Source organism: Diaphorina citri, unplaced genomic scaffold (genome assembly GCF_000475195.1).
Source record: "Diaphorina citri unplaced genomic scaffold, Diaci psyllid genome assembly version 1.1 scaffold1858, whole genome shotgun sequence".
NCBI lineage: Eukaryota > Metazoa > Arthropoda > Insecta > Hemiptera > Psyllidae > Diaphorina > Diaphorina citri.
The window spans coordinates 1-16,917 of record NW_007379284.1 but is presented as its reverse complement, the minus strand read 5'-3'; the positions used below and the strand labels follow the sequence as shown (position 1 = coordinate 16,917).

The 16,917-nt window shown below is 39.7% G+C and overlaps 1 protein-coding gene across 1 annotated transcript; it reads left to right on the top strand.

The window, feature by feature from the left end:
• Positions 1 to 1,527: 1,527 nt before the first annotated feature.
• On the top strand, positions 1,528 to 16,138 carry LOC103517469 (protein Dok-7-like; the record flags this gene model as incomplete). The annotated part of the gene is made up of 4 exons (XM_008482504.2): positions 1,528 to 1,595; positions 7,383 to 7,462; positions 14,692 to 14,842; positions 15,960 to 16,138. Coding segments are annotated over exons 1-4 (478 nt in total), but the record flags the coding sequence as incomplete, so codon positions are not given.
• Positions 16,139 to 16,917: the final 779 nt, after the last annotated feature.

Below are 16,917 nucleotides of genomic sequence, written 5' to 3'. Positions count from 1 at the left end.
ACTCAGTACACCCTTAAGAGAGATATCAATTATTGTTCTTGAAAATGCAATAACCTACAATAAAACATTACCAATTTTCCCGTAGCTAATCTGTTAAATGCCATGACATGTAGTTTTTACATCATCAGCTGTAGTTTTTACATCATCAGCTGTATTTACCATTAAATTTGTTGAAATGCAATAACCTACAATAAAACATTACCAATTTTCCCGTAGCTAATCTGTTAAATGCCATGACATGTAGTTTTTACATCATCAGCTGTATCTATACCATTAAATTTGTTGAATTACGTACCTACTACCCTAATACTCACATTACTAAACTTACTATGATTTCTGAGCTATAAAAAGTGGTTCCCATGTTGTATAATTATACGGCTTTATAGCATAGGCGTGATAAATAGTGAAATTACAGGGTTAGTCCGGTGATAACATGGGTGTTGGGTGATGCTGAGGAGCCTCTGTTTATAACATAATAATCCAGGTACATGGCGTCGGCAGTGCTCCAGAACAAGTTCTGACCTATCTTGAAGCCGCGAATTGTGACCTGTGCTGTTGCAATTTCTTGGTCCCCCAACTTTCTGCAAAATTCCACAAGCCATTGATGAAAGTCCGCGGTTTGCCAAGCCACAAGCCTTTCCGGGAAAGACTCAGGTGCGACGTTATGATAAGCCATGTGGCAAGTGTGTGACAAGTACCTACATAGTATATTTGCCTCATCCACTTCCGCAGTAGTAGGTCATCTCATCCGGAACATTTCTTCATAGTACAAGTAGATGGTATAGCGTTCTGTATACTATACAGTGTATAGTGTAGCTAATGTTGATTATAAGTATTACTGTCTTACTTAACTGTGATGATCCAGACTAAATTGGACTCAGTACACCATTAATTTAAGAGAGATATCAATTATTGTTCTTGAAAATGCAATAGCCTACAATAAAACATTATACCAATTTTCTCGTAGCTAATCTGTCAAAATGCCATGACATGTAGTTTTTACATCAGCTTCATGTGTATCTATACCATTAAATTTGTTGAAATACGTAGGCTGCTACCAGTACTACCCTAATACTCACATTACTTACTATGATTTCTGAGCTATAAAAAGTGGTTCCTATGTTGTATAATTATACGGCTTTATAGCTTTTTTTTGAGCACCTATGTGTAGGAGGCAGGAACTTTCAAAAGCTTAACCTCGAACAAAAGCCTTTCAGCTCATTTTAATTTATAATAACAAAGTTATAAAATTGAAAAGTTTGGTTACACTTTTTTTGCTGTCGAAAATTCATCCCTCCGCGCGCCAAACAAAATTGAAATGTATTTGGAAAATAAAAGATAAAAAAACATAATCACAACAGTCAAAGTCAGAAGTTGAATTTGTTTGCACAACTTTTGAATTTGAATTCAGATTTGTGTTTTTTCCCTGCCAATTCATTCCCTCCTTCCCGGGGGCAGGTCTCATATCGTATGGCACCCACATAATGCGAATCATTGACATTGTGACGTAGGGTTATAAGGGTTAGCATGAAGAGTGTTGCAGATCTGTTGCCTGGAGCCTCTGGAATATGCAGATTCTATCACGCTGATAAGTGGTAAGTCTGAGGTTATGATAAATAGACGTGGAATAGGCGTGATAAATAGTGAAATTACAGGGTTAGTCCGGTGATAACATGGGTGTTGGGTGATGCTGAGGAGCCTCTGTTTATAACATAGTAAATCAGGTACATGGCGTCGGCAGTGCTCCAGAACAAGTTCTGACCTATCTGGAACCCGCGAATTGTGACCTGTGCTGTTGCAATTTCTTGGTTCCCCAACTTTCTGCAAAATTCCACAAGCCATTGGCAAAAGTCCGCGGTTTGTCAAGCCACAAGGCTTTCCGGAAAAGACTCAGGTGCGACGTTATGATAAGCCATGGCAAGTGTGTGACAAGTACCTACATAGTAACAAGTACACAGTGTGTTATGACAAGTACACAGTGTGTTATGACAAGTACACAGTGTGTTACGACAAGTACACAGTGGTCGTAACTTGGGTCGCTGGAAAGGGAAAGAAGGAAACTCAGGAAGCAGGCCATATGGACCTGAACCTGACACATTGATATACACACGCGAATTTAGTGATTGGGTAGAAAGCTAACAAGTACACAGTGGTCGTAACTTGGGTCGCTGGAAAGGGAAAGAAGGAAACTCAGGAAGCAGGCCATATGGACCTGAACCTGACATATTGATATGCACACGCGAATTTAGTGATTGGGTAGAAAGTAAGAAAGGTCTTTTGAAACCCAGTATTAGAAGTTTCGCAACAGTAACTATTACAACGGTGTATTTATAAACAATGACCATTACGTATAGAGGTATCATCAGGGCATGCTAAACTAAACTATAGGGTCCATACAGGCTCTCAGACGATGCGAGTTCTCCCCCAGGCTGTAATGACATCACGCGCGTGACAAATCCATTCATTTTCACGTCACGGGCGTGAAGACTCGCCGCCCCGGTAGAAAGTGGGTGCCTCGAGGTATTTGATATCTCATATCCACGTGATCTAGAGAGATTATCCTGTGATCCTCAGGATCTTCTTTGATCCTATCGTATTTAGCATATTAACCCAAAGGATTCGAATGCATCTTGAGTTAGTTGCGTGCGTATTGACCGTGCAAACCCAAGATTCACATTTCACAATGATCTTAAGTATGATATTCCATCAAGATCTGATAATGATAAGGTTAAGGATCAGAAGATGAAACTTGGAACTTTTGTTTAGCCTCATAACTCCGATGAACTCTTGAAAGACGATCTAAAGACCATTTTCATATTGAAATTGAACTCTTTGCGGTTTTACCGTTAAATGCTTTTCCGTGTTCAGCACAACGAGAGAACTTTTGCTAACGCATTCGCTAGGTGAAACTGCAGACAAAGCTGCCTTGGACCGACTGTATTTCTGCGAAGATAAACAATTCCAAGCTGCTACTCCTGTTTGTAGCGTTGACATTATCGAACTTTGAGTTAGAAAGCTCGCCAAAAACAAAGCTCGAAAGTATGTCACCCTTGCATTTCCACAGCTCGCTGCAATGAGCAATGACAGCTGGCTTGGCGTCCTGTGACGTAGGTAACCAAATTTAATCAACGAATATGCTGACTGTGAAATAATTCCGGGAATAACAGTGTTTACTGTCTGAAATATGGGTTTTGGCAGCAAGTTTACTTTTTGATCCTCGCCGTCATGTGGTTTGTAGACTTTGTGGTGCTGTTTGGCAACTTGAAATGTTAGCGGCTCACCGATGGAGACAATTTAATAATAGAAATCGAGGAAAGCATTGTGATGAAGCTTGGGTGTGGACTCATTGGAGAAAAAGTTGTGGTGGAAAATGACGTACAAGAAAAATTCACTGAGTATAATGGTCACGGGATAAAAACTCGGGTGATAAAACCATCATAGCATACAAATTCCCACAGTATAAGCATCATAGGATACAATTTCATACTAGAAAACCCTTGTAAAAGAAAAAAATCCCCCAGTAAAAACTTCATTCAATTAAATTTCATAAGAGAAAACCCTCATACGGGATAATTTCACACAGTAAAAACCTCGCAGAGTAAAAATTTTGAACAAGTAAAACATCATGTGAGAAAATATCACTGGATAAAATATTCATTGCAATTGTTGGATGACTCGTAAATCTCGTAATGTCATCACAATTCAGGACTAAGTCAACTAGGTAAAAGAAGTGCTAACATCTTCGAAAAAAACCTTTGTATCAGCGCGTTAGAAATTTGGGATTTTACTATCTTAGTACCTAAATTACGATATTACATAATTGTCTAGCCTTCTACTCTGTACCTATACGAGTTGCGAGTAAAGTCAGTAAAGTTATAATATCGAAAACTTTGTCTTTTTTCTTATCCCAAGTCAGACTCTGACATTTAGTTTCGCCCATAGTGACTACTAGGTATTAGCGCGTTAGAAATTTGGGATTTTACTATCTTAGTACCTAAATTACGATATTACATAATTGTCTAGCCTTCTACTCTGTATACGAGTTACGAGTAAAGTTATAATATCGAAAACTTTGTCTTCTTTCTTATCCCAAGTCAGACTCTGACATTTAGTTTCGCCCCTAGTGACTATCAGGAATTCAGGACTGTTGTTTATTTTCTAGTTATTCTACACAGCGACTATTTCTCGTTAAACTCAAAGGATTTCGGGAAAATCAAATTAGAGAAAGTCATGCTGGCGTATGTACTTACCTCCTCTTCCTGTCTCTTTCCAATCCCTTATCTGTCTCTCCCTCTTCCCCTCTCTCTTCATTTCCTATGCCCTCCACTGTCTGATTCTTTTCCTTTCTCTTTTTCATTCCCTTATCTATCTGTCTCTCCCTTCCTCCTCCTCTCTCTCTCTCTCTCTCTCTCTCTCTCTCTCTTCTCTCTCTCTCCTCCCTCTATTCTCTCCTCCCATAGTAGCCATTGTCTCTGTCACTCCTTTTGTCTCTTCATCTCTTTTTTTCCCCCGTTCCCTTTCCCTCTCCCTCCCTCTCTCCTCTCTCTCTCTCTCCTCTCTCCCTCCCCCCCCCCCCCCCCCCCCCCCCCCCCCCCCCCCCCCTCTCTCTCTCTCCCCTTTCTCTCATATCCCAGAACTGCATTCATCTCGTTAATTAATATTATCTAATATAAAGTAGAAGTAAAAACGAAAACTATATCGGATTTCTCCGTTTCTCCTGAACCATCCATATTCCGTATTGTCTGCAGATGAGCTTGGAGACATGATGGATGGGATGATGAATGACTGAGGACAGGAGGAGGGGGGATGATTGAAGAGAGGGGGAAGAGGAGGAGGAGGTGGGGGTAGATATGGAGGGAATGAAAGTGGACAAGAGGGGGAAGGATATGAGTGAGGAATTGAGTATGGTAGAAGAGGGGAATAAGGATGGTGGGGGTGAAGAGGAGAAGGAATAGGAGTTAGATGAGTGACGATAGGATCGTATTAGGAGGAGGAGAGATGAGAGTGGACTGGAAGAGAGAGGAGAGGGAGAGGAGATAGTGAAGATGAATGAGGCACTGAGTTCTGAGATGTGTCCAGGATAGGCAGTGGTGTAAGGAAATAGATTGCCCGCCTATAGTTATCTTGGAAGGCTCTACCTGCCTTGTAGGCGCTATTTTATTCGAAAAAGATAAGTAGTTTCGTTCTCGGAACGGCTCTATCCTGTTCTCCTTCAGAGTTCTGAGGTTTGAATAATAGTTTCATTGGTGGAGATGCCTGATGTATTACAGCATGTTTATTGCACCTATGTAGGACCGTACCTTTTGAGTAAGAGCTCAATACCGATGGTTGATTAATATGTAGATACTAATAGGTACTTTTCTAAATTTAATTTCGATAGCATCTTGACGTAGGGTGGAACTTGTCATCTAAAGAGAAACTGTGATGCCAATAAACAAACAACATTTAGGTATGTGATCCCACTTTCTTTCATAGCGCGCCGTCACTGGTCACTCTAAACTTGGTTCAATTTCAGGACAATTAACAAAGTGGATTTGCTTTGGTTGGAAACGAGAAAAATACCATTTTAATTGAATAAACAAGAATGGAGACGTTTATTATCAATGAGGGATTGAAAGCGCTTTGACAGGAGGTCAAAATTTTGGATTTGATGCACATTTAAACGAGGTTTTATACGTTTTGACATTTCCATTTAAAGTATTCATGGTACTATTACTATACTTTTCCCTTTACCTTTGAGCTTATATCATGGATTGTACGTACAGCATTGCCAAATTGTCATGGACTAAAATCCCAATTAACATTCTCTCAGTCTGACTTTAGAAGACCTGTGATTGGTAGGTACCTACATAATATTATGACTTGAAAGTTAAAAGTTACAACTGCAGCAATCTCAAAATATCCACCATGCCCTAACTTCTATCTTTCCATTATCTTGCTGTGGAAAATAGGTATCAACTTTTACTTTCATTTTTGGAAGGGGTGAGACCCTCATTTTGACTGATTCTCGAGTTTGTCGAACATATCTACTAGCTCAAGTTGCTTCGTGTCAAATTGTGTCTGCTGGTGCAGAAGTCAGCAGTCATTTCAGAGCATCCTGTGCCCATAAAGACCTATAGCAACCCTTAAAAACCCATCGTTTCAAAACTTCCACATGAGGATGGTCTCGAACTTCTTGTGCGCCCTGTATATGTCGGAAAGCTCTTGTCTCCTACGTGACTGTCATACGGGAAAGGTTTCCACGTTTCCCTGTCTATGTTGTGTGTGGGATGTGTACAGAATTCTATCTTTACACTGTCAGGATATTGATTGAGTTGTTAGACTTGTTAGCACTCCATTAGAACATTCGGCAGACATTTCAGATGGATCTTGAAGGAGAACTGAAGCAAGGCTTAGGGAATTCCCCTGAAACATACGTGAACAATATGAACAAAGTGTATTTTATACAAAATTACAAATGATTTCCCTAAAAGTAGGTATGTCCAAACATAGTCGACCGGCCGTCACATCGATCGACGAGGTGTGAATCTATGTTGTCGAGGCAGTGTGGACGGTTCAGTAAAGTTGACACCGATCAACGGCCGGTCTACTATGTGTGGATCGGCTCTACATCACGAGCATTACCTCTGTGGGTCTGTAGCACATAAGGCTACACAAATTTTTGGTATTTAAATATTACTATTTCTCCAGTCTGAACTTATCGCTGCTGGGTCAAGTGGTCCTACCGTAAGTCCACTTTACACCTTCTTTTGTACCCTTGCAATATTGTAATCTATAATATTATTGATGCAAATAAACAAATTACAATTACAATTACAAATAAAACACATAAAAAAAATGCTACATAGGTCCTTATGGTTGTATGAATAGGCACCCAATTTAGCAAAAGTCGAATTCACACCCACGTCTTTTCACAATTAAATTTCATCTTTCTGCAGACCACAGCCCCTATTTCTCCTTCCTTCTTTTCAATGTCTTCTCTCTTCACTTTTGGGACGATATGACCTTAGCAGTTACAGCTTCCTCTATAAAACGATCAAACCTCTTAAAAAACTTGGTTCGTGTGATGCCAATAAACAAACAACATTTAGGTATGTGATCCCACTTTCTTTCATAGCGCGCCGTCACTGGTCACTCTAAACTTGGTTCAATTTCAGGACAATTAACAAAGTGGATTTGCTTTGGTTGGAAACGAGAAAAATACCATTTTAATTGAATAAACAAGAATGGAGACGTTTATTATCAATGAGGGATTGAAAGCGCTTTGACAGGAGGTCAAAATTTTGGATTTGATGCACATTTAAACGAGGTTTTATACGTTTTGACATTTCCATTTAAAGTATTCATGGTACTATTACTATACTTTTCCCTTTACCTTTGAGCTTATATCATGGATTGTACGTACAGCATTGGGAGCGACTGATTCAATGGCAGGTGAAAATTAACAACAATCTGGGCGATGGTAAGTTGATAGAATCAGTGTTTCATCCATGGAGCTACTTTGCTCCTTGGTTTTATCTCAAGGTTGTAGGTACCTACCTACTCAAAGGATATAAACTCTTTCTTTGCCTTCTGTTTGTCTTTCATTCACTCTTTTCTTTTTCTGGACTTTTTTGACGCCGAAAAATGTGGCTTTGGTACCAAGAAAAACTCCCCTCTTTAAGATTGTCCCTGATTTAGTCGATACCTGCCTTGGTAACTCAATGGTTACAAATTTGTTATAAGATACAATTTAGGTTTTACACACACGTTCAATGGTTACAAATTTGTGTCTTTGCAACTCAATTGGATTGAACACACATCACATTAGTATAAAAAGAATATAAAGGTTCATTATTTCAGCCAGTTGCACACGCAATGTGAACACGGTTTTTAGGTAAGAGGCCACGGGAAGGAGAGAAGGAAGGAAAGAAAAGGGGAGGGGATGAAAGAATGTGATGAAAAGGAATAAGGAAGAAAAGGAAGAGGGAGGGAAGAAAAGGGAGCTTCTACCTGAATAGTTCCAGTTTCTTTGTGACAAAAGAACCGTTCCGTGAGTTTCATTTTACATGTCTTACCTCGTCTCGTACCTTAAGTACGTTTCTTATATTATGCAGTGAAGTGAAGGGATGTGTGGGTGTGTACGGTGTGTGTGGGTGAGAGAAAACCCCTTGACAAAGTTGAAACAGACAAGAAAAATTGCTACCTACTTGAAATAAGACTCCAATTTTCAAGCTCCTCTTTAAACGAAACAAAAATGTCTTTTGCGAGAAACACACACTCTCTCTCCTCTCTCTCATATTTAAGCGGTTTTGCATTCTAAAGGTTTGAATAACACATATAGAGCATGGTAATATGTTCATATTTATATTACCATTTGTTGTGTGTGACAGGGGTGGTCGGCAGACAGCTGTTTATGGTCTTCTTCAGGGGATGATTATATACATATATCTGAGTGAGGGACAGGACAATGTTTATTGGAGCAATTCCTTTACTGCCGCCCCTGGGCACTATGAATAGGGCTCAGCCTTGATTTTTCGATACGTGGTTAGGTACTGGTTCTTCATAAGATTGATTTGACCCAGAGCCCATTCTTGAGGGATGAACCTCTCACTTTGGAGTTCAAAATTTGAACCACTATCCACTACTCGAACTGTAAACAGTCCTCTTTAAATACAACAATACAACCAAAAACATTGTGATTCAGTTCTGTTCCCGCTGGAAGAGAAACATACTACTCCAGGCATGTGCAAAGTACAGAAAAGACAACGGGAAGATCAAAGCAAAGGACGTGAATACTTCTCTTCCAAATCAGGACATCTATATCTCTGAGCATCTTACCCCCAAGAACAAGATGCTCCTGAAGAAAACCAAGGAACGGGCAAAAGCCAACAACTGGAAATATGTATGGTCCAAGGATGGGACAATCTATGCACGTAAAAATGACTCAGACAAGAATAGAATCCAGATCAGATGTGAGGAGGAAATGGATCAAATAGAATAGCAATTCCTACATATTCAGATAAGCTACCATTACTTATTATTTTCTTTTTCTCAATTTCCAATCAGAATTAATGGCAACTATTGGGAGACGTTTATTATCAATGAGGGATTGAAAGCGCTTTGACAGGAGGTCAAAATTTTGGATTTGATGCACATTTAAACGAGGTTTTATACGTTTTGACATTTCCATTTAAAGTATTCATGGTACTATTACTATACTTTTCCCTTTACCTTTGAGCTTATATCATGGATTGTACGTACAGCATTGCCAAATTGTCATGGACTAAAATCCCAATTAACATTCTCTCAGTCTGACTTTAGAAGACCTGTGATTGGTAGGTACCTACATAATATTATGACTTGAAAGTTAAAAGTTACAACTGCAGCAATCTCAAAATATCCACCATGCCCTAACTTCTATCTTTCCATTATCTTGCTGTGGAAAATAGGTATCAACTTTTACTTTCATTTTTGGAAGGGGTGAGACCCTCATTTTGACTGATTCTCGAGTTTGTCGAACATATCTACTAGCTCAAGTTGCTTCGTGTCAAATTTACAGCATTGCCAAATTGTCATGGACTAAAATCCCAATTAACATTCTCTCAGTCTGACTTTAGAAGACCTGTGATTGGTAGGTACCTATACATAATATTATGACTTGAAAGTTAAAAGTTACAACTGCAGCAATCTCGAAATATCCACCATGTCCTAACTTCTATCTTTTCATTATCTTGCTGTGGAAAATAGGTAGGTATCAACTTTTACTTTCATTTTTGGAAGGGGTGAGACCCTCATTTTGACTGATTCTCGAGTTTGTCGAATATACCTACTAGCTCAAGTTGCTTCGTGTCAAATTTTGGACGTTTTTGTCAAGTGTCTGCTGGTGCAGAAGTCAGCAGTCATTTCAGAGCATCCTGTGCCCATAAAGACCTATAGCAACCCTTAAAAACCCATCGTTTCAAAACTTCCACATGAGGATGGTCTCGAACTTCTTGTGCGCCCTGTATCTGTCGGAAAGCTCTTGTCTCCTACGTGACTGTCATACGGGAAAGGTTTCCACGTTTCCCTGTCTATGTTGTGTGTGGGATGTGTACAGAATTCTATCTTTACACTGTCAGGATATTGATTGAGTTGTTAGACTTGTTAGCACTCCATTAGAACATTCGGCAGACATTTCAGATGGATCTTGAAGGAGAACTGAAGCAAGGCTTAGGGAATTCCCCTGAAACATACGTGAACAATATGAACAAAGTGTATTTTATACAAATGATTTCCCTAAAAGTAGGTATGTCCAAACATAGTCGACCGGCCGTCGCATCGATCGACGAGGTGTGAATCTATGTTGTCGAGGTAGTGTGGACGGTTCAGTCGACACCGATCAACGGCCGGTCTACTATGTGTGGACACACCTTAAGAGAGGACAGTTACCTTGGATTTCTCTCTGACTAGTTTTTACCCTTTAACAATTTTCCTCAAATTCCTGACAAGTGTTCTTCACTGGGACCATACCTAAAATGATGTTGAGTAAGCTTTTGATTTTTATTAATTGGACAGAAGTTGTTGAGGCAGGGGGGCTAATGATGTCCCTTATTATTCGTACTCAAAAGGTAATGTTTTCAAAGATTTTCACAGTGTGAGAACAAGGCATTGGAAAATTGAAGCTTTCCCAACCCAAATTAATAAAAAGGGACTAGGGAGGATGCTGTAAATTTCATCGCTATCCTTGCCCCACTCCTAATCCCAAGTATTTAATTAAATCAAGCTCCAAAGTTCATAATTTATGAAGATTCTACTTTATTAACAATTTTTTTTCTCCTACAAAAAAGTATTTTGTAAAATAATAAAAATTAAGGAAAAGAACTTGCAAAAGAAAAGGTACAAATTTTCGAGGGCCTCTCTCCTTTTTTTGTTAATGAAGAAAATGAGGAAGAGTTTCAGGGAAAATTCTCTGTGCTTTCCAAAGGATGATGAAATTTTGCTACAAATTTTTCATAATTAAAACAATTTTGAAGATTTTCCCCTCATCATGTTTACAGAATTCATCCCTACTACCTACTAATTTACAACCCTTGCCAGTGAATATTTTCTAAGTTCTATGCAGGTACTTACTTAATAGGTAGGTATCATCTTATTGCGAAGGACTTCCTCACCAATTATAATTTTGTTTGTCAACAATTTTGAAGATTTTCCCCTCATCATGTTTACAGAATTCATCCCTACTACCTACTAATTTACAACCCTTGCCAGTGAATATTTTCAAAGTTCTATGTAGGTACTTACTTATAGGTATCATCATATTGCGAAGGACTTCCTCACCAATTATTATTTTGTTTGTCCTTCTCCGGAATTTCCATGTACCATATTGTACCCAACCCATTTTCAGTTCCATTTCCATGTTTCCCGTCTTTCCAAGCTCGAATTTCCTATATTAGACAAACAAAAACAAACATGGGTCAACCTCAAGTCCTTGGGCTTTATTGTTTCTTCGCCAAAATTCAAGATTTCAAAACTAAATAATTTGATGGCCTCCCCCCTCTCTATCTCTCCCTCTCCCCTTTCCCTCATATCCCAGAACTGCATTCATCTCGTTAATTAATATTATCTAATAGAAAGTATAAGTAAAAACGAAAACTATATCGGATTTCTCCGTTTCTCCTGAACCATCCGTATTGTCTGCAGATGAGCTTGGAGACATGATGGATGGGATGATGAATGACTGAGGACAGGAGGAGGGGGGATGACTGAGGACAGGAGGAGAAGAATGAAAGTGGACAAGAGGGGGAAGGATATGAGTGAGGAATTGAGTATGGTAGAAGAGGGGAATAAGGATGGTGGGGGTGAAGAGGAGAAGGAAGAGGAGTTGGATAAGTGACGATAGGATCGTATTAGGAGGAGGAGGGATGAGAGTGGACTGGAAGAGAGAGGAGAGGGAGAGGAGATAGTGAAGATGAATGAGGCACTGAGTTCTGAGATGTGTCCAGGATAGGCAGTGGTGTAAGGAAATAGATTGCCCGCCTATAGTTATCTTGGAAGGCTCTACCTGCCTTGTAAGCGCTATTTTATTCGAAAAGGATAAGTTTCGTTCCTGGAACGACTGGCTTTGTATTTTAAGGCACTACCTACTTTATAAACGCTACATTATCCTATATGTATAAGTTTCGTTCTCGGAACGGCTCTATCCTGTTCTCCTTCAGAGTTCTGAGGTTTGAATAATAGTTTCATTGGTGGAGATGCCTGTATTACAACATGTTTATTGCACCTATGTAGGACCGTACCTTAGTACCTTTTGAGTAAGAGCTCAATACCAATGGATTGATTAATACATATGTAGATACTTACTAATAGGTACTTTTCTAAATTTAATTTCGATAGCAACTTGACGTAGGGTGGAACTTGTCATCTAAAGAGAAACTGTGGTGCCTACGAAACAAAAATGTCTTTTGCGAGAAACACACACTCTCTCTCCTCTCTCTCATATTTAAGCGGTTTTGCATTCTAAAGGTTTGAATACATGTAGCATGGTACTATGTTCATATTTATATTTCCATTTGTTGTGTGTGACAGGGGTGGTCGGCAGACAGCTACCTACGGCTGTTTATGGTCTTCTTCAGGGGATGATTATATATATTTGAGTGAGGGACAGGACAATGTTTATTGGAGCAATTCCTTTACTGCCGCCCCTGGGCACTCTGGGCAGTATGAATAGGGCTCAGCCTTGATTTTTCGATACGTGGTTAGGTACTGGTTCTTCATAAGATTGATTTGACCATTCTTGCCCATTCTTGCCATTCTTGAGGGTATAGGGCTCAGCCTTGATTTTTCGATACGTGGTTAGGTACTGGTTCTTCATAAGATTGATTTGACCCAGAGCCCATTCTTGAGGGATGGACCTCTCACTTTGAAGTTCAAAATTTGAACCACTATCCACTACTCGAACTGTAAACAAGTAAACACTCTCAAAAGGTACGACGCTTTTTTCCTGCTTGAGAAGTGATAAATCCGAGAAATGGGATCCAGCATCCAGCCCTGGATTCTAATTCACATACATGTCGCTGGGTACCCAACAGAAGAGGGAATTTTCAGGAGGGAAAGAAAGAGAACTGCAGGGAGGGAAAGGGAAGGAAATAATCTTCTCAACATAAATATGTGTGGAGGGAAACATACAAGTTTTCTCTTACCTTGGCAGCTCTCGCCTCTCGTGATTAAAGACCAGGTTGAACGCCTTAGCCTGAAGGCGAAACTTTAAAAGCCCTTTTCCTTTTCTGTACGCACAAAAAGAGGAGGTGGAGTCTCTCCCCTTCTTTTTAATGACCGTTTTAGAAAGGAATACACTTTTCTTTCGTATTTTTTTTTTTCCTTTTTTTTTCTCTCTCGGTCCCTTTTTCTCGGTTTCTCTCTTTTCCCTTTCTCTCTAATCCACTCTTTCCCCTTTCTAGTTTCTCTCTCTCTCTCCCTCCCTCCCTCCCTCCCTCCCCCAACATCTTTCTGTCATTTTCTCTCGGTCCTCTCCAAAGAAAGTACTCTTTGATGTCAATTGGGGAAACGAAGAGAGAAAAAAAAGAGCTGTTTTATTCGCTTGTTTTTAATTGCACGTATTACGCCAAGAGTAAAGTTTTGTAAGTGAATTTTCTTGTGAGAGTGAGAGAGAGAGAGAGAGAGAGAGCTGTTTTATTCGCTTGTTTTTAATTGCACGTATTACGCCAAGAGTAAAGTTTTGTAAGTGAATTTTCTTGTGAGAGTGAGAGAGAGAGAGAGAGAGAGAGAGAGAGAGAGACTTGTTTTTTTTCAAACAAAAAAAATTAAAAAAAAAAAAACGAAAATTGCGTCTGAAAAGCGAGAGATACTTGAGTTACGACCAGTTTTCACTGTGTGTTAAGTAGGGATCAGGTTATTTACTGTGACTTGGTTTTTATACAACACCTCAGATGGCTATAACTCCTTAACTAGTTTTTTTAACACCCAATATACTTGCTAACTTTACGGCAGCTAAGGAGCTACTTGACTAAGTAGTTTTATTTTGCTCCCTAACTCCCTGTACCTACGACTATGTTTGTGTTACACAGAGTGCAAAGAAAGGGACCAGTTTTCACTGTGTGTTAAGTAGGGATCAGGTTATTTACTGTGACTTGGTTTTTATACAACACCTCAGATGGCTATAACTCCTTAACTAGTTTTTTTAACACCCAATATACTTGCTAACTTTACGGCAGCTAAGGAGCTACTTGACTAAGTAGTTTTATTTTGCTCCCTAACTCCCTGTACCTACTACCTACTATGTTTGTGTTATACACAGAGTGCAAATAAAGGAAACTTCTAGAGTAAGGCGGAAAACCAACAAAAAGTACACTAAATCTCTCGTTTCAAGATGTGAAGGCAAACTTATTACTCTGTTTATCCGGCTAAGAATAGTCCCTTGATAAATGACATATGAAGGAGATGAAGCCATTGTGGGAGATATTGAGACTTGTAAATCATTTCTAAGCGACGAACATTCCCTTAGGGTTTTTCACATTAATGTTTCTAGCATTAAGAAAAACTTTAACCAAGTGTTGGTTTTGCTGAGGGCTCTGAGTTCGGAATGCGATTGCATAGTACTCACAGAGGCGCGACTTTCGCAGCACGTTAATTCCCTTGATCCCCCCAAACTGACCCAAGGTCAAACTGCCAATCTGCCCCTTTCTCAAACCACTCTTCTGTTTCAACTTTCAGATCAGCAATTTCTGATTCAAATCCAGTCCGCACCCCCCAAGACCAAGTTGACTCCAGGACCAGCCAGACTACATATTCAGGACAGGAGGTTCTGTATGACGTCAGGAGTTCCACCTCGGTTATCCGGACAATGGGAGATCCATCATCTTAGGTAAGATATTAGGTGATTTAGGTGGCATGGTATACCTCTTAAGTGATATGTTAGGTGATACCTATGGCATACCTCTTAGGTAAGAGGTATAAGTACCATCAAACGAAGGTGGAGTTTTACCACCGTAGATTGTCTCAGGATTAAGTGCAATCCGAGGATCTTAGGTAAGATATTAGGTGATTTAGGTGGTATGGTATACCTCTTAGGTGAGATGTTAGGTGATATGGCATACCTCTTAGGTAAGAGGTATAAGTACCATCAAACAAAGGTGGAGTTTTACCACCGTGGATTGTCTCAGGATTAAGTGCAATCCGAGGTTGACTTGGGTATTGAGTGTTGTGAAATCCTTGTTTCATCTCAATTATTCTGATTTGGTAAACCCCGCTCTTAAGTATATCCGAGTCAGCTTAGTTGGCTTGAAGCGTAGCGCGTCTGAGTTCTGTATGACGTCAGGAGTTCCACCTCGGTTATCCGGACAATGGGAGATCCATCATCTTAGGTAAGATATTAGGTGATTTAGGTGGAATGGTATAACGTATAACTCTCATAGGTAAGATGTTACGTGGCATGGTATACCTCTTAGGTGAGATGTTAGGTGATATGGCATACCTCTTAGGTAAGAGGTAAGTATAAGTACCATCAAACGAAGGTGGAGTTTTACCACCGTGGATTGTCTCAGGATTGAGTGCAATCCGAGATTGACTTGGGTATTGAGTATTGTGAAATCCTTGTTTCATCTCAATTCTGATTTGGTAAACCCCGCTCTTAAGTATATCCGAGTCAGCTTAGTTGGCTTGAAGTGTAGCGCGTCTGGAAATGTCCAACACACATACAAAAGTCTTCAATCAGTTAACCTTAAAAAGTAGTACCTAACGTTGGTTTTCATGTCATATTTTATCAACGTCAACGAGGACCATTAGAAGATGTCCCACATACCTACCTATTTCGACTGGCTTTTTTCACCCATGTCCTACATATTTCGCCAGTCTAGGTCAACGAGGACCATTAGAAGATGTCCCACATACCTACCTATTTCGACTGGCTTTTCTCACCCATGTCCTACATATTTCGCCAGTCTAAGTCTACCACTTTATTCAAACTTCTTTTCCCTTTTCAGGAAATACGGTGTTGTAGACACAGGACGGTTTTGTTTCGAGGGAGGATCTCGCTGTGGCAAGGGAGAAGGACTGTTCATACTAATCACGGACCAAGCAGAGGAGCTGTCCCGAACTTTCAAGCTGGCCGCTGAAGGGAAGATAGCTTCCAAGAGGAGAACCATTTCCAGGAATATGTCAGGTAAGATGACTTAGTATTTATCATTTCTAGTGCTAACACAGTTCAATAGTCCTGAAGAAAAAATGGACGACATTTAAGGGAGTTGGCCGCTGAAGGGAAGATAGCTTCCAAGAGGAGAACCATTTCCAGGAATATGTCAGGTAAGATGACTTAGTATTCATCATTTCTAGTGCTAACACAGTTCAATAGTCCTGAAGAAAAAATGGACGGCATTTAAGGGACATAGAGACCGCCTTACAATAAGGGAATTACAATAATCTTAGCAGCTTTACAGTCAGATCTGTAGGTAATTCGGTGTATAAAAACTTGGAAGGTTCTTATAATATCCACGCTCATTCTCTGAGAGGTTCAATACTTCAGAAACATTCAGAAGGCTTCATTTTGAAAATTGGTCTGACAAAGTTCAGAGGGCCGAAATTCCCTCCCTGAGGAAAGCCTGCATCGGTCGGGATTCTTATCCCAACTAATGTTTTTAACCACCCACGAAAGTTGATAAAGAGTGTACGAAAACTGGATCATTTATATTAAGTTTGTATACAAATAGGTACACAGAAAATCGGTCGGACATTCCAAAGGCTTTTTTAAAGTCAGTCAAAACCACATTTTATTACATTATACTTCAGTGGGTAGATAAGTAGATACTATCGTACTTTCCAAGAGGAAACCTTTTTCTCCAGGCTACGCCATAACTTAACTCTTTTAACTAAAAGCATCTTTCGTGACTTTTATCTAGCCGTAGTTATACTTTCACTTTCCAAACATACAACTTCTCTCAAGTT